The sequence below is a fragment of the Bombina bombina genome, chromosome 6, assembly GCF_027579735.1.
Source record: "Bombina bombina isolate aBomBom1 chromosome 6, aBomBom1.pri, whole genome shotgun sequence".
Taxonomy (NCBI): Eukaryota; Metazoa; Chordata; class Amphibia; order Anura; family Bombinatoridae; genus Bombina; species Bombina bombina.
The window spans coordinates 205,784,626-205,803,687 of NC_069504.1; the positions used below are offsets into that span (position 1 = coordinate 205,784,626).

At 40.8% G+C, this 19,062-nt stretch overlaps 1 protein-coding gene across 1 annotated transcript in view; it reads left to right on the plus strand.

Annotated features, from left to right (window-relative positions):
- The window catches only part of PNPLA8 (patatin like phospholipase domain containing 8), a 132,823-nt gene that overhangs the window by 59,000 nt on the left and 54,761 nt on the right, over positions 1-19,062 (plus strand). Inside the window, exon 6 of the mRNA XM_053719201.1 lies at positions 4,773-4,944. Coding sequence (XP_053575176.1) covers positions 4,773-4,944 — 172 coding nt within the window. The remainder of the gene's footprint in view (positions 1-4,772; positions 4,945-19,062) is intronic.

Here is a 19,062-nt window from a genome sequence, read left to right on the forward strand (position 1 = left end):
TTCCTAAATTTGCATGTATGTGCCATATTCCAGCTTGGCTGGTAAGGGGCAGGTTAAGACTTTTTTGAAATTTGTTTGGTTCTATTCGTTCCAAATTTCTTAGATTTTGGGTACAGAATAAGATTCAGAGTAAAACCGTCTGTGAGAAGTCTTTTTTTTTCTCTATTATATTCCAGTAAGGCTAACACTTTCCTTAAGTGTGTTTCAGTCCTATATATTTTGGGTAGTGTTGAAGCGCGGCTGATCACCCGTTGGGGCTCAAACGCTGCTCAGACCTGGAATCTTCTGGGGTATTTATTCCAATTCCATTTTTAGGAACTGGGTTTTGGGGTTTTATTCAAAACTATTCATTGTTCCAAAGATAGAAAATCTTTTGAATTGTTATATAAATGTACCATCTTTTAGATTAGTGTTTATATGGTCTATTCTGCCTTTTTTGGTCAGTGATAGCATTATTTGTTTACATTATATACAATAGATGCATATCTTCATTTTCTGTTTTCATTCAGATTATTTTTATTTTCTGAGATTCTCTTTTGTTGACAAGCATTACCAATTTGTTGCTTTTCCTTCTGGTCTAACGACAGTACTAAGAATCTTTTCAAGGTTCTCAGTGTTCCTTATTTGGACAGTCTCGTGGTACTGGCTCAGTCTTTTCGTTCTGCGGAATCTCATACGATTCAACTTTGTTTTTTCAAGACTTGGTTAGAGGATCTTTTTATCAAAAGCTCTTGATTCCTCACACAAGGGTCACCTTTTTTTAGGTTTCCAGATAGTTTGTGTCAATGTCTTTGTCTCTAACAGACAAGTGACAATTTTTTTGGGTTCCGTCTGTCGGAACCTTCAGTCTCTATTATTTCCTTCAGTTGCTATATATGCATGGAAGTTTTAGGTCTCATGGCTGCAGCATTGGATTCGATTCCCTTTGCTCATTTTCATAGAAAACCTTTCCAGTTTTTTATGCTGAATAATGGTGCAGGGATTCTAGGATATCACTTTTTATATCTTCGAATCCTAATGTTTAACTATCTTTGATTCGGTGGTTAAGATCACCATCATTTAGTTCTACAAGTCTCTTCGATTCTTTCAACCTGGACCATGATCTCTACAGATGCGAGTCATTTAGGTTGGGAGGCTGTCTGAGGATCTCTGTCAGCACAAGGGGTTTGGAAATCTCAGGGGGCGAGATTACCATTTGATATTTTGGAACTCCGTGCATTCTCAGAGTTCTTCAGTTTGGTTTCTTTTTGAAGAAGAGACGTTTATTGTTTTTTTCAGACAATGTCACAACTGTGGCGTATGTCAATCATCAGGGTGGGACTATCAGTCCTTAGGCTTTGACAGAAGTATCTCGGATATTTGCTTGGCCTAAATCCAGCTCCTATTTAAATTCTGTGGTCTTTTTCCCAGGTATAGACATTTGGGAAGCGGATTATCTCTGTTAATCAAGCTTTACATCCGGGAGAATTGTCTCTTTACCCAGATATGTTTTTCAATTTTTCAGATGTGAGGGCTTCCAGAAATAGATCTGTTGGCATCTCATCTAAACAAAGAACTTCCCAGGGGCCTATTCAGGTCCGGGGATCCTCAGGCGGAAGTAGTGTATGCATTGACACTTCCTTGGAATTATCATTCTGCCTATATCTTTCCGCCTCTAGTTCTTCTTCCAAAAGTGGAGCTGGTGGCTCCAGCATGGCCTCACAGGTTTTGGTATGCGGATCTCATTTGCATGGCCAGTTGCCAACCTTGGACACTTCCATTAAGACCAAACCTTCTATCTCAAGGCCCATTTTTCCATCAGGATCTCAAATCATTAAATTTGAAGGTATGGAGATTGAACGCTTGATTCTTAGTCATAGAGGTTTCTCTGACTTAGTGATTAATACTATGTTACAGGCTCGTAAATCTGTCTCTAGAAAGATTTATTATCGAGTTTGGAAGACTTACATTTCTTGGTGTTCTTCTCCTAAATTCTCTTGTCATTATTTTAGAATTCCTAGAATTTTACAATTTCTTCAGGATGGTTTGGATAAGGGTTTGTCTGCAAGTTCTTTGAAAGGACAAATCACTGCTCTTTCTGTTCTTTTTCACAGAAAGATTGCTAATCTTCCTGATATTCATTATTTTGTTCAGGCTTTGGTTCGTATCAAACCTGTCATTAAGCCAATTTCTCCTCCTTGGAGTCTTAATTTGGTTCTGAAGGCTTTACAGCGTCTTCTGTTTGAGCATATGCTTTCTCTGGACATTAATTACTTTCATGGAAAGTATTGTTCTTTTTAGACATCTCTTCAGCTAGAACAGTTTTTGAATTATCTGTTCTTTCTTGTGAATCTCCTTTTTCTGATTTTTCATCAGGATAAGGTGGTTTTTGCTGTCCTCATTTAAATTTTTACCTAAAGTTGTGATTTCTAACAACATTAGGGAGGAATTATTGTCTTTTCCTTGTGTCCTAATCCTAAGACTTCTTTGGTAAGATTCTTACATTCTTTGGATATGGTAAGAGTTTTGAAATCCTATGTTGAAGCTATTCAGATTTCAGACAGACTTCTAGTCTATTTGTTATCTTTTCTGGTTTTAGGAAGGTCAAAAGGCTTCTGCCATTTCTTTGGCATCTTGGTTAAACTTTTGATTCATCATGCGTATTTGGAGTCAGGTTGATTCCCGCCTCAGAGGGCTTTTTAAGAATGAAGCTTCTGTTGATCAGATTTGCAAAGCAATGACTTGATCTTCTTTGCATACTTTTACTAAATTCTACCATTTTGATGTTTTTTCTTCTTTAGAAGCAGTTTTGGTAGAATGGTACTTCAGGCAGCTGTTTCAGTTTGATTCTTCTGCTTATAATTTCAGTTTTTTTCATTATAAAAATTGAAACTTTTGATTTGGGTAGTGGATTAATTTTTCAGCGGAATTGGCTGTCTTTATTTTATCCCTCCCTCTCTAGTGACTCTTGCGTGGAAGTTCCACATCTTGGATATCTGCTATCCCATACGTCACTAGCTCATGGACTCTTGCTAATTACATGAAAGAAAACATAATTTATGTAAGAACTTACCTGATAAATTCATTTCTTTCATATTAGCAAGAGTCCATGAGGCCCACCCTTTTTTATGGTGGTTATGATTTTTTTTGGTATAAAGCACAATTATTCCAATTCCTTATTTTTGATGCTTTTGCTCCTTCTTATCACCCCACTTCTTGGCTATTCGTTAAACTGATTTGTGGGTGTGGTGAGGGGTGTATTTATAGGCATTTTGAGGTTTGGGAAACTTTGCCCCTCCTGGTAGGAATGTATATCCCATACGTCACTAGCTCATGGACTCTTGCTAATATGAAAGAAATGAATTAATCAGGTAAGTTCTTACATAAATTATGTTTTTCATCATGGAAAGTTGTTCTCCATGACAAGTTGTTTATGGTCGCTGACCACTACCATTGCAATTATTGGATCCATGTATTTTTGAGCATGAAGACACGCAATTATAAGGAGAGGTATTGTTCAATTTAAAAATGGAACCGCTTGATGGGGAGCCTGTTTGGGCAGGTGTTCCGGAATATACCTATTTGCCTCTTGTCCTTACATTGCTAACTGTGTGTTAGCTATACTGCAGAAATAATAATAATGTTTTTAAAATAAAAATGTAGAAAAAAACATATTTGATTTCAAACTGGGTACTGACAGACAGCTGCCAGTACCCAATATGGCGCACAATAAGGCAGGGGGGGGGGGTAGAGAGCTGTTTGGGGGGATCAGTAAGGTTGGGGGCTAAGGGGGGATCCTACAGAGCAGAATTATTATTTTAAAAAAAAAACTGGCATTTGTAGTGTAAGAATAAAATTCTCTGTTTTGTTAGATTATGCTATTTTTAAACCATTTTTCTGTTTACCATGTGCTCAACTCCTTCAGCAGGGTAAACACATAGACAAAGTTGAACTCTTAGAACACACCCTTTCTGTATCCATGGAGCATACACATGTATGCTTCTTATTAAAGGGACACGGAACGCAAAAAAAATTCTTTCATGATTTGCATAGAACATATTTAAACAACTTTCTAATTTACTTCTATTATCAAATGTTCTCTGGGTTTCTTTTGTTGAAAAGCAAGGACATAAGCTCAGAAGCGTGCACGTTTCTGAAAAATTATATGGCAGCAATTTTGCAAGAATGTTATCCATTTGCAAGAGCACTAGATGGCAGCCTTGTCATGTAGTGCTTCAGACACATTCCTACAAATTTGATAATAGAAGTAAATTGCAAACTAAAATTGTATGCTCTGTCTGAATCAAAAAAGAAAAATATGAGGTTTCATATCCCTTTACCTCACCAGCTGTATTATTGTGTGTAGTGGCGCAGGACCCCAGCTTAGACTATTTAATCTCTTTGAATTGGCTGATTATTACAGGGTGTTTACTGTCCCTTTAAGTGACATATATAATTGTATGTCTATTTAACACAAGTAAAATATTTCCTATAAATGTCCAGTGACCCAGGGTCAGATTTAGGTAAGGTTGCAAGGTACCCTCTATGTACTGTTCTTCTCTCAGAGAGCACTTAATTTGTGGCTAGCTTGTCGACCCACCCACCAGAAGACTTATGCCTGTTATGTTTTTTATGAATGCTGTTCCTTTCTAGACCCACATCTTATGTCTGGAAAACCGGAGAAACACTGAGATCACATAACAATGATTACTATATAATGCTGTAATGCAATATCCCAGTGTTTTTATTTAAATGTACGAATGACATCATGACTAGTATTGATCTGTTTGCAGGTGCTATACTGGGATTTATGCTGGGCTTGTTTCATATTCCACTTGATGAGTGTGAGGAACTTTATCGCAAGTTGGGAAGAGACGTGTTCAAACAGAACGTTATTGTTGGAACAGTTAAAATGAGCTGGAGCCATTCATATTATAACAGTGAGATGTGGGAAAGTATGCTAAAGTAAGTATGTATTTGCCTTCTATTTTTATTGTCTTGCACTGTTAGCAACATTTATGTTTCTATAAAAATGCTTTGTCAGATTTTGTGAAACATTATTTGTATTCTGCTTCAAGAAGTGTAAAATAGTTTGCACGTTAAATCAATTTAAAGTCTGTGACATATTTGAATAAACTGGTGGTTTAATTTATTCAATTTTAAGATAACTTTTAGGTCCATAATAAATTACCCTGATTTGTATGCAATTAAATTACATACTTTATTTTTAATTGAATCACAGGAAGTGGCAAAGAGAGCACACAGCAGAGCTGTCCATATAGCTCCACCCCCCAGTCATTCTCTTTGCCGGCTCTAAGCAATAGGGTCCCTCTCGGGAGGGTAAAGAGATGTGGTGTTAGATTTGTAGTTTTTTTTTTTTTTTGTTCTACAAGCAAAAGTTTGTTATTTTAAATGGTACCGGTGTGTACTATTTACTCTCCAGCAGAAAAGAGATGAAGATTTCTGCAGAGAGGAAGATGGTTTTAGCATGTTGTAACTAAAATCCACTGCTGTTCCCACACAGGACTGAGGAGTACAAGAAAACTTCAGTTGGGGGGAACGGTTTGCAGGTTAGGCTGCAATAAGGTATGTTCAGTCATTTATTTCTAGACAAGACTGTGGTAATGCTAGAAAAGGACTGATAAGATCCCCATGAGGGAAGGGTAAGCTTTATTCAGAGACTAAGTATGGAATTACAAGCTTACATAACAGGGCTAATTTATGCTGGTTGACACTTTTATGGCAAGTTGACACTTTTTTATGGCAAACGGTTTTTACTTATAAACATCGTTTTTTGGTGACACTTTGAAGGTCCCTTTGGGTTTTTTTCAGGGGTTATTACCCACATGGCTAATTTTATAACTCTTAGGAGTGTTTTTTTAGGCCTCACAGCCCCGGAGTAAGGTGGGAGGGGCCTAATTTCGCGCCTCAGATGCGCAGTTAGATGGACTAGATCTTCAGGCTGTGTTCACATGGAGGCTCCTGCTACAGTTTGAGGACCCATAAAAAGCTTTTTCCCCATAAATCTGACTTCTAAGGGAAGGTAGGGCCACAGCAGAGCTGTGGTAAGGGGCTAAATTTGTTTTAACCGGTCTGTTAGCTTACTATTGATCCGGTTTGGGCATTAAGGGGTTAATCAATTTTTTTGCTAGTTGTGCAATCATACCAATGCTTTAGGTACATACTGTGAAAATTTCAGAAAGTTTGGTGCATTTTTCACTGTTTTGGAAAATTGTGTGCCTTTTTTATTTCTTAAAGGCACAGTAACGTTTTTTTGCAAAGTGTGTTTTTGCTTGACTAAAGTGATTTCTAAGCCTGTTTGTCTTACTACTAGTCTGTTAAACATGTCTGACACCAGGGAAAATCCTTGTTCAATGTGTTTAGAAGCCATGGTGGAACCCCCTCTCAAAATGTGTCCCACTTGTACTGATATGTCTATACACTTTAAAGACCATATTGTTGCACTTAAAAATGTGGCCCAAGATGATTCTCAGACAGAAGGTAATGAGGTTAGCCCGTTGACCTCTCCCCAAGTGTCACAACCAGTTACGCCCGCTCAAGCGACGCCTAGCACCTCTAACTCTTTTACCTTACAAGATTTGGCGGCAGTTATGGATAATACCCCCTCAGCATTTTTATCTAAGCTGCCCGTGTTACCTGCAAAGCGTGATAGCTCTGTTTTAAGAACAGATTATGAGCATTCTGACGCTTTAGTAGCCGTATCAGATATACACTCACAACGCTCTGAAATGGGGGCGAGGGATGTGCTGTCTGAGGGAGAAATTTCCGATCCGGGAAAGGTTGCTCCTCAGACAGACTCAGATACGTTGGCTTTTAAATTTAAACTAAAACACCTCCGCTTATTACTCAGGGAGGTATTAGTTACTCTGGATGACTGTGACCCTTTGGTGGTTCCAGAGAAATTGTGTAAAATGGACAAGTACCTAGAAGTTCCTGTTTACACTGATGTGTTCCCGGTCCCTAAGAGGATTGAGGATATAGTAACTAGGGAGTGGAATAGAACAGGTATTCCGTTTGTTCCCCCTCCTGTTTTTAAGAAGATGTTCCCCATATCTGACACCACGCGGGACTCGTGGCAGACGGTCCCTAAGGTGGAGGGGGCTGTTTCTTCACTTGCTAAACGCACAACCATACCAATTGAGGACAGTTGTGCTTTTAAAGACCCTATGGATAAAAAGTTAGAGGGTTTACTTTAAGAACATTTTTGTTCATCAAGGTTTTCTTCTCCAACCTATAGCGTGCATTGTTCCTGTAACTACTGCAGCTGCTTTCTGGTTCGAGGTACTGGAAGATGCGCTCCAGACGGAGACCTCATATGAGGATATTATGGACAGAATTAAGGCTCTTAAGCTGGCTAATTCTTTTATCACAGATGCCGCTTTCCAACTGGCTAAGTTAGCGGCAAAGAATTCAGGTTTCGCCATTTTGGCGCGCAGGGCGCTGTGGCTAAAGTCCTGGTCGGCCGATGTGTCATCAAAATTCAAACTATTGAACATCCCTTTCAAAGGAAAGACCCTTTTCGGGCCTGAATTGAAAGAGATTATCTCAGAAATCACTGGGGGAAAAGGCCATGCTCTCCCTCAGGACAAGTCCTTTAAGACAAAGAACAAACAAAATAATTTTCGTTCCTTTCGGAATTTCAGGAGCGGTCTCGCTTTGTCCTCCCCTGCTACAAAGCAAGAGGGTAACACTTCACAACCCAAAGCAGCCTGAAAACCTTACCAGGGCTGGAACAAGGGTAAACAGGCCAAGAAGCCTGCAGCTGCCTCCAAGACAGCATGAAGGGGTAGCCCCCGATCCGGGACCGGATCTAGTAGGGGGCAGACTCTCTCTCTCTTCGCTCAGGCCTGGGCAAGAGACGTACACGATCCTTTGGCCTTAGAGATTGTATCCCAGGGATATCTTCTAGATTTCAAGGACTCCTCTCCAAGGGGAAGGTTCCACATTTCTCGTCTGTCTTCAGACCAGACAAAGAAAGAGGCGTTATTACGCTGTGTAGAAGACCTACATACAATGGGAGTGATCCACCCAGTTCCAATCGTGGAACAAGGGCTGGGTTTTTACTCAAACCTGTTTGTGGTTCCCAAAAAAGAAGGAACTTTCAGACCAATCCTGGATCATTCAAGATGGAGACCATTCGGACAATCTTACTAATGATCCAGGAGGGTCAATATATGACTACCGTGGATCTAAAAAATGCGTATCTGCACATTCCTATCCACAAAGATAATCACCAGTTTCTCAGGTTCGCCTTTCTGGACAAGTATTATCAGTTTGTGGCTCTTCCTTTCGGGTTGGCCACCGCTCCCAGAATTTTCACAAAGGTGCTAGGGTCCCTCCTGGCGGTTCTAAGACCGCGGGGCATAGCAGTGGCGCCTTATCTAGACGACATCTTAATTCAGGCGTCGACTTTCCAAAGAGCCAAGTCTCACACGGAAATTGTAGTGGCCTTTCTGAGGTCTCACGGGTGGAAGGTGAACAGCAAAAAGAGTTCTCTCTCCCCCCTCACAAGAGTTCCCTTTCTAGGAACACTAATAGACTCGGTAGAAATGAAAATATTTCTGACGGAGGTCAGAAAGTTAAAACTCTTAACGACTTGCCGAGCTCTTCATTCCATTCCTCGGCCATCTGTAGCTCAGTGCATGGAGACAATCGGACTAATGGTAGCGGCAATGGACATAGTCCCTTTTGCAAGGATACACCTCAGACCACTGCAACTATGCATGCTCAAACAGTGGAATGGGGATTATGCAGATTTGTCTCCTCAAATACAGTTGGACCAGGGGACCAGAGATTCTCTTCTCTGGTGGTTGTCTCTGGATCACCTGTCTCATGGAATGTGTTTCCGCAGACCAGAGTGGATCATCGTAATGACCGACGCCAGTCTGTTGGGCTGGGGTGCAGTCTGGGACTCCCTGAAAGCTCAGGGCTTATGGTCTCGGGAAGAAGCTCTCCCGATAAACATTCTGGAACTGAGGGCGATATTCAACGCGCTTCAGGCATGGCCTCAGCTAGCTGCGGCCAAATTCATCAGATTTTAGTCGGACAACATCACGACTGTAGCTTATGTCAATCATCAAGGGGGAACAAGGAGTTCCTTAGCAATGATGGAAGTAACCAAAATAATCAGGTGGGCGGAGGATCACTCTTGCCACCTCTCAGCAATTCACATCCCAGGAGTAGACAACTGGGAGGCGGATTTTCTAAGTCGTCAGACTTTTCACCCGGGGGAGTGGGAACTCCACCCGGAGGTATTTGCCCAACTGACTCGGCTATGGGGCACTCCAGAATTGGATCTGATGGCGTCCCGTCAGAACTCCAAGCTTCCTCTTTACGGGTCCAGATCCCCAGGCGGTGCTGATAGATGCTCTAGCAGCGCCTTGGTCCTTCAATCTGGCCTATGTTTCTTTCATGTAATTAGCAAGAGTCCATGAGCTAGTGACGTATGGGATATACATTCCTACCAGGAGGGGCAAAGTTTCCCAAACCTTAAAATGCCTATAAATACACTCCTCACCACACCCACAATTCAGTTTTACAAACTTTGCCTCCTATGGAGGTGGTGAAGTAAGTTTGTGCTAGATTCTACGTTGATATGCGCTCCGCAGCAGGTTGGAGCCCGGTTTTCCTCTCAGCGTGCAGTGAATGTCAGAGGGATGTGAGGAGAGTATTGCCTATTTGAATGCAATGATCTCCTTCTACGGGGTCTATTTCATAGGTTCTCTGTTATCGGTCGTAGAGATTCATCTCTTACCTCCCTTTTCAGATCGACGATATACTCTTATATATATACCATTACCTCTGCTGATTTTCGTTTCAGTACTGGTTTGGCTTTCTACAACATGTAGATGAGTGTCCTGGGGTAAGTAAGTAAGCTTATTTTCTGTGACACTCTAAGCTATGGTTAGGCACTTTTTTATAAAGTTCTAAATATATGTATTCAAACATTTATTTGCCTTGACTCAGGATGTTCAACATTCCTTATTTTCAGACAGTCAGTTTCATACTTGGGATAATGCATTTGAATCAATCTTTTTTTTTTTTTCTTACCTTAAAAAATTTGACTTTTTCCCTGTGGGCTGTTAGGCTCGCGGGGGCTGAAAATGCTTCATTTTATTGCGTCATTCTTGGCGCTGACTTTTTTGGCGCAAAATTTTTTTTCTGTTTCCGGCGTCATACGTGTTGCCGGAAGTTGCATCATTTTTTGACTTTTTTTGCTTCAAAAGTGTCTATGACTCTGTCCTTGTCAGATAAGAGAAGTTTAACATTGATATCAGCTTGTCAAAACCTTCAGTCACAATCATTCCCTTTGGTAGCCTTATGCATGGAAATTTTAGGTCTTAGGACTGCCGCATCGGATGCGATCTCCTTTGCTCGTTTTCACATGCGACCTCTTCAGCTCTGTATGCTGAACCAATGGTGCAGGGATTGCACAAAGATATCTCAATTAATATCTTTAAACCGATTATACGACACTCTCTGACGTGGTGGACAGATCACCATTGTTTAGTTCAGGGGGCTTCTTTGTTCTTCCGACCTGGACTATAATCTCAACAGATGCAAGTCTTACAGGTTGGGGAGCTGTGTGGGGGTCTCTGACGGCACAAGGGGTTTGGGAATCTCAGGAGGTGAGATTACCGATCAATATTTGGAACTCCGTGCAATTTTCAGAGCTCTTCAGTCTTGGCCTCTTCTGAAGAGAGAGTTGTTCATTTGTTTTCAGATAGACAATGTCACAACTGTGGCATACATCAATCATCAAGGAGGGACTCACAGTCCTCTGGCTATGAAAGAAGTATCTCGAATTTTGGTTTGGGCGGAATCCAGCTCCTGTCTAATCTCTGCGGTTCATATCCCAGGTATAGACAATTGGGAAGCGGATTATCTCAGTCGACAAACGTTGCATCCGGGCGAATGGTCTCTTCACCCAGAGGTATTTCTTCAGATTGTTCAAATGTGGGAACTCCCAGAAATAGATCTGATGGCTTCTCATCTAAACAAGAAACTTCCCTGGTATCTGTCCAGATCCCGGGATCCTCGGGCGGAGGCAGTGGATGCATTATCACTTCCTTGGAAGTATCATCCTGCCTATATCTTTCCGCCTCTAGTTCTTCTTCCAAAAGTATTCTCCAAGATTCTACAGGAATGCTCGTTTGTCCTGCTGGTAGTTCCAGCATGGCCTCACAGGTTTTGGTATGCGGATCTTGTCCGGATGGCCTCTTGCCAGCTGTGGACTCTTCCGTTAAGACCAGACTTTCTGTCGCAAGGTCCTTTCTTCCATCAGGATCTCAAATCCTTAAATTTTAAGGTATGGAGTTTGAACGCTTGATTCTTGGTCAAAGAGGTTTCTCTGACTCTGTGATTAATACTATGTGACAGGCTCGTAATCTGTATCTAGAGAGATATATTATAGAGTCTGGAAGACTTATATTTCTTAGTGTCTTTCTCATCATTTTTCTTGGCATTCTTTTTGAATACCGAGAATTTTACAGTTTCTTCAGGATGGTTTAGATAACGGTTTGTCCGCAAGTTCCTTGAATGGACAAATCTCTGCTCTTTCTGTTCTTTTTCACAGAAAGTTTGCTAATCTTCCTGATATTCATTGTTTTGTACAAGCTTTGGTTCGTATAAAACCTGTCTTTAAGTCAATTTCTCCTCCTTGGAGTTTGAATTTGGTTCTGGGGGCTCTTCAAGCTCCTCCTTTTGAACCCATGTATTCTTTGGTCATTAAATTACTTTCTTGGAAAGTTTTGTTTCTTTTGGCCATCTCTTCTACCAGAAGAGTCTCTGAATTATCTGCTCTTTCTTGTGAGTCTCCTTTTCTGATTTTTCATCAGGATAAGGCGGTGCTGCAAACTTCTTTTGAATTTTTTACCTAAGGTTGTGAATTCTAACAACATTAGTAGAGAAATTGTGGTTCCTTCATTGTGTCCTAATCCTATGAATTCTAAGGAGAAATCATTGCATTCTTGGATGCTGTTAGAGCTTTGTATTATTATGTTGAAGCTACTAAGTCTTTCCGAAAGACTTCTAGTCTATTTGTCATCTTTTCCGGTTCTAGAAAAGGCCAGAAAGCTTCTGCCATTTCTTTGGCATCTTGGTTGAAATCTTTATTTCATCATGCCTATGTCGAGTCGGGTAAAATTCCGCCTCGAAGGATTACAGCTCATTCTACTAGGTCAGTTTCTACTTCCTGGGCGTTTAGGAATGAAGCTTCGGTTGATCAGATTTGCAAAGCAGCAACTTGGTCCTCTTTGCATACTTTTACTAAATTCTACCATTTTGATGTGTTTTCTTCTTCTGAAGCAGTTTTTGGTAGAAAAGTACTTCAGGCAGTGGTTTCAGTTTGAATCTTCTGTTTATGTTTTTCATTAAACTTTATTTTGGGTGTGGATTATTTTCAGCAGGAATTGGCTGTCTTTATTTTATCCCTCCCTCTCTAGTGACTCTTGCGTGGAAAGATCCACATCTTGGGTAGTCATTATCCCATACGTCACTAGCTCATGGACTCTTGCTAATTACATGAAAGAAAACATAATTTATGTAAGAACTTACCTGATAAATTCATTTCTTTCATATTAGCAAGAGTCCATGAGGCCCGCCCTTTTTTGTGGTGGTTATGATTTTTTTGTATAAAGCACAATTATTCCAATTCCTTATTTTATATGCTTTCGCACTTTTTTCTTATCACCCCACTTCTTGGCTATTCGTTAAACTGAATTGTGGGTGTGGTGAGGGGTGTATTTATAGGCATTTTAAGGTTTGGGAAACTTTGCCCCTCCTGGTAGGAATGTATATCCCATACGTCACTAGCTCATGGACTCTTGCTAATATGAAAGAAATGAATTTATCAGGTAAGTTCTTACATAAATTATGTTTTTTCCACCGTTTCCTCTCCTCCCTCGTCTGGTTGCCAGAATCAAGCAGGAGAGGGCTTTGGTGATTCTAATAGCGCCTGCGTGGCCACGCAGGACTTGGTATGCAGATCTAGTGGACATGTCATCTGTGCCACCATGGACACTGCCAATGAGGCAGGACCTTCTTATACAGGGTCCTTTCAAACATCCAAATCTAATTTCTCTGCGTCTGACTGCTTGGAGATTGAACGCCTAATCCTATCAAAGCGTGGTTTCTCTGAGTCGGTTATTGATACCCTGATTCAGGCTAGAAAGCCTGTCACCAGGAAAATCTACCATAAGATTTGGCGAAAATATCTTTTTTGGTGCGAATCCAAGGGTTACTCATGGAGTAAGGTTAGGATTCCCAGGATTTTGTCATTTCTCCAAGAAGGATTGGAGAAAGTATTATCAGCTAGTTCCTTAAAAGGACAGATATCTGCTTTGTCTATTCTTTTACACAAACGTCTGGCAGAGGTACCAGACGTTCAAGCGTTTAGTCAGGCTTTAGTCAGACTCAAGCCTGTTTATAGACCTGTGGCTCCGCCATGGAGTCTGAATTTAGTTCTTTCAGTTCTGCAAGGGGTTCTGTTTGAACCTTTACATTCCATAGATATTAAACTGTTTTCTTGTAAAGTTTTGTTTTTGGTAGCTATCTCTTCTGCTCGAAGAGTTTCAGAGTTATCTGCTTTACAGTGCGATTCACCTTACCTGGTGTTCCATGCAGATAAGGTAGTGTTGCGTACCAAACCAGATTTTCTTCCTAAGGTTGTGTCTAATAAGAATATTAACCAGGAAATTGTTGTTCCTTCTCTGTGTCCTAATCCTTCGTCGAAGAAGGAACGTCTGTTACACAATCTTGATGTGGTTTGTGCTTTAAAGTTCTATTTACAAGCAACTAAGGATTTCAGACAAACAACTTCTTTGTTTGTTATCTATTCTGGTAAGATGAGAGGTCAGAAGGCGGCCGCTACCTCTCTTTCCTTTTGGCTGAAAAGCATCATCCGTTTGGCCTATGAGACTGCTGGCCAGCAGCCTCCTGAAACGATTACTGCTCATTCTACCAGAGCAGTGGCTTCCACATGGGCTTTTAAAAATGAGGCTTCTGTTGAACAGATTTGTAAGGCGGCGACTTGGTCTTCGCTACATACTTTTTCCAAATTTTCCAAATTCGATACTTTTGCTTCTTCGAAGGCTATTTTTGGGAGAAAGGTCTTACAGGCAGTGGTGCCTTCCATTTAAGCGCCTGCCTTTTCCCTCCCTTCATCTGTGTCCTATAGCTTTGGTATTGGTATAACACAAGTAATGGATGAATCCGTGGACTGGATACACCTTACAAGAGAAAACAGAATTCATGCTTACCTGATAAATTACTTTCTCTTGTGGTGTATCCAGTCCACGGCCCGCCCTGGCTATCAGTCAGGTAAATTTTTTATTTAAACTACAGTCACCACTGCACCCTATGATTTCTCCTTTTTCTTCCTAACCTCCGGTCGAGTGACTGGGGGGTGGAGCTAGAGGGGGAGCTATATGGACAGCTCTGCTGTGTGCTCTCTTTGCCACTTCCTGTTAGGAAGGAGAATATCCCACAAGTAATGGATGAATCCGTGGACTGGATACACCACAAGAGAAAGTAATTTATCAGGTAAGCATAAATTCTGTTTTTTCTGTCTCATTGCTACCATCAAATATTTCATCAAAGCTGAACTAGATAAAGTGTTAGATGGTTATTCTATCGGAGAAATTGATGCACCAGTTTCTATGAAATGTTCTGTGCAATTCAAAATATTTTTTAATTAATCATTGACTGGCAGAATATGATTGCCCCTCAACCAAAGTTATTAGTGCTGTTTATTACATCGTAACACTATGCTAGAGAACAGGATCTAGATATGCTACAAACGTACACTGTACTTCCAAAGCCTGTAAAATTCAACACAGCTGCAAAATTATACCAACCCTCTAAAATGGCAGCAACCTCCAACACGTACCTTGACAGGATGAGGCTCATGTTGAGAGACTGGGGTTAGAAGCCGCTATTTAACTTAAATGTATATCTGATGACAACACTGAAAGGAAGTTCCTTTGGTAGTTCATCTGGTAGTTCCACTGCGCGAAGCGTTGTCAGCTCTGCAGGATGCTTTAAAGGATGGCATAGCAACCATTGCCGATCGTCTTTTTTGTGAACATGCGCAGAGATGCCGGATTGGGTTTTGATTGACGTTTGCAAGCCTAATCTTTTTTCCATAAGCTGTGAGTAGCTAAGAAATAATTGGACTGCACAGGCTCCAACTTGCATGTCAGTCGTGTGACTTACAGGATAATTGGATGCTGAATTGCCGCTTTTTCCATGGGCAGAGGAAGCTATATAAATTTGTAAGAAAAATATCTTTAAAAAAAAAATTATGTTTCGGTAGATGTATATTGGTATCATGTCATCAACTGTTTATCAACCCCTTGATAATAAACAACTTCAATGGCCCTTTAATGCATTGTATATGTGTCAGGGTGCCAGGAATCAGACTGAGACGAGAAGTGCAAAAATAATCAAACCTTTATTAATAGCAAAAAATAATAAAAAGTCCACAAGTCAAATAACAAGCCAGGAGTCAAAACCAGAGCTGGTAGTCAGACGAGCCGAGTCAGAAGCCAAAGCAAATAGTCAGACGAGCCAGAATCAGGAACAAGGAAAACAGCAGAGTCAGGAACAAGCCAGGGATCAGGAACCAGGAAGGACGTCAGGCAGCCAGGTAATACACAGGAACTCTCACAAACAGGTCTGAGACAACGCAAAGGCAAAGCATACTGAACAGAGGCCCTTTAAATGATAAGTGATGACATCACAATTCTGAGACTGCATCCTGTCTCACATGGGTGATGCACACCAGTCTGGCCATAAAAGGAAGTGTAGGAAATGAGCAGCATCCCCCCAAAATGCACCATAGTCAGGAAGAGAGGTGAGTAAAATGGCTGCCAGCAGCACATGGCAAACAACAGGGAAAAAACCCTGACAATATGGTATTTAAAATTCTATGTCTTAATTTGTGTTTAGCAGCTGTGTCAAAATGAGAATTTTCTTTCTGTTTAATAATACAATTATTATTCAGCTACTGTTATTTGCATTGTAAAAAACAAACAAAGCTCATCATCAGTGCTGAGTTCACACTTTCCTTTACTGTTGGGATCTCGCCATAATCTTGCAAGAGTTCATAGTAAACCTCTTAATACTGAGGGTGAAAATAAAGTGACTGTGCCTGCAAATACCATATGCACACACTATTGCAAGTCCAGGGGCATGCATCCTGATTGGATACTTAAAGGGATAGGGAACCCAAATGCAGCCACCAATCAGAGAGTGCTACTCAGAGTTCTGAACCAAAAATGGGCTGGCTCCTAAGCTTACATTCCTGCTTTTTCAAATTGAGATACCAAGAGGACGAATAAAATTGAATAATAGGAGTAAATCAGAAAGTTGCTTAAAATGGCATGGTCTGTCTGAGTCATGAAAGAACAAATTGGGTTTTATAGCCCTTTAAAGTCCTATTACAATGTACATAGATTAGTGATGTTGCGAATAGTTCGCCGGCGAATAGTTCACGACAAACATAGCATGTTCGCGTTCGCCGCGGCGGGTGAACATATGCAATGTTCGATCCGCCCCCTATTCGTCATCATTGAGTAAACTTTGACCCTTTACCTCACAGTCAGCAGACACATTACAGCCAATCAGCGGCAGACACTCCCTCCCAGACCATCCCACCTCCTGGACAGCATCCATTTTAGATTCATTTGGAAGCTGCATTCTTAGTGAGAGGAGGGACAGTGTAGCTGCTGCTGATTTAATAGGGAAATTGATAGCTAGGCTAGTATATTCTGTGTCCACTACAGTCCTGAAGGACTCATCTGATCTCTGCTGTAAGGACAGCACCCCAAAAAGCCATTTTTAGGGCTAGAACATCAGTCTGCTTTTTTTTTTTTTTCCTGTGTAATCTAATTGCAGTTGCCTGCCTGCCAGCGTGTGTATCAGGCTCACAGCGTATACTGTGCCCACTTGCCCAGTGCCACCACTCATATCTGGTGTAACAGTAGTGTACATTTAAAAAAACAACACCTTTTTGACTGTGAAATAATAGCAGACATCTGCCAGTACCCAAGATGGCCGCCAATAAGGCAGATGGGGAGGGTTAGAGAGCTGTTTTGGGGGGATCAGGGAGGTTGGGGCTAAGGGGGGATGCTACACCACAGCATATGTAAATATGCTAAAAAATATATATTTAAAAACCTTTTATTTTAGTACTGGCAGACTTTGTGCCAGTACTTAAGATGGCGGGGACAATTGTGGGGGAGGGAAGGGAGCTGTTTGGGAGGGATCAGGGGGTCTGATGTGTCAAGTGGGAGGCTGATCTCTACACTAAAGCTAAAATTAACCCTGCAAGCTCCCTACAAACTACCTAATTAACCCCTTCACTGCTAACCATAATACATGTGTGATGCGCAGCAGCATTTAGCGGCCTTCTAATTACCAGAAAGCAAAGCCAAAGTCATATATGTCTGCTATTTCTGAACAAAGGGGATCCCAGGGAAGCATTTACAACCATTTGTGCCATAATTGCACAAGCTGTTTGTAAATGATTTCAGTGAGAAACCTAAAATTGTGAAAAATTTAACGTTTTTTTTTAATTTGATCGCATTTGGCGGTGAAATGGTGGCATGAAATATACCAAAATGGGCCTAGATAAATACTTTGGGTTGTCTACTACACTACACTTAAGCTAAAATTAACTCTACATGCTCCCTACATGCTCCCTAATTAACCCCTTCACTGCTGGGCATAAAACACGTATGGTGCGCAGTGGCATTTAGCAGCCTTCTAATTACCAAAAAGCAACGCCAAAGCCATATAAGTCTGCTATTTCTGAACAAAGGGGATCCCAGAGAAGCATTTACAACCATTTATGCCATAATTGCATAAGTTGTTTGTAAAAAATTTCTGTGAGAAACCTAAAGTTTGTGAAAAAGTGAACAATTTTTTTTTATTTGATCGCATTTGGCGGTGAAATGGTGGCATGAAATATACCAAAATGGGCCTAGATCAATACTTTGGGATGTCATCTAAAACAAAATATATACATGTCAAGGGATATTAAGGTATTCCTGACAGATATCAGGGTTCCAATGTAACTAGCGCTCATTTTGAAAAAAAATTGTTTTTGAAATAGCAAAGTGCTTCTTGTATTTATTTCCCTATAACTTGCAAAACATGTTAAAATTGGGTATTTCTAAACTCAGGACAAAATTTAGAAACTATTTAGCATGGTTGTTTTTGGTGGTTATAGATGTGTAACAGATTTTGGGGGTCAAAGTTAGAAAAAGTGTGTTTTTTTTCCATTTTTTCCTCATATTTTATAATATTTTTAATAATAAATTATAAGATATGATGAAAATAATGGTATCTTTAAAAAGTCCAGTTAGTGGCGAGAAAAACGGTATATAATATGTGTGGGTACAGTAAATGAGTAAGAGGAAAATTACAGATAAACACAAACACCGCAGAAATGTAAAAATAGCCCTGGTCCTTAAGGGAAAGAAATTGAAAAATGGCCTTGGTTCCCTACCCGCACGGGGAGGGAGCGGGTGGGAACCGCTACACTACAGAAAAAGTTGGTGTAAAATTTTTTAAAAAAAGGAATAAAGGGGGGCATGTCCATGCTGTGTTCTAGATTGGACGCATTTTCTGTGGGCTCCAGAGGAAACTTTTAATAATCCGCCGATTATTATCTCTAAACAGCAGGAAAGGAACATATCATCTAAACACACCGCAGTACTGGCTATTGTGGCGTTATATTTTTCCATTTTCAGCTGTTTCCATGACACTGGAGGTCCAGATCGGAGTTTAAGGGCCTATGGCGGCGGCCTTCTTTTCCTAGGCAATCACCTCCCCCCCGGGTAGAGCCGGGTAATCAGTGCTGTCAGAGCAATCAGACTTACTGAGTCTCTACAACCCATAATACTGGACTGAACGTTGACAAGCTATTAAGCAATCTTCTACATTGTCGGGGCCTCTAGAGGGGTAAAGTAATAACCCATGTTGAAGGAAAGTAACCTAGAGCTCTGGGAGGACATACCGGTAAAACTGGCATCACTCATGCGACGGCTTATGGAGTCT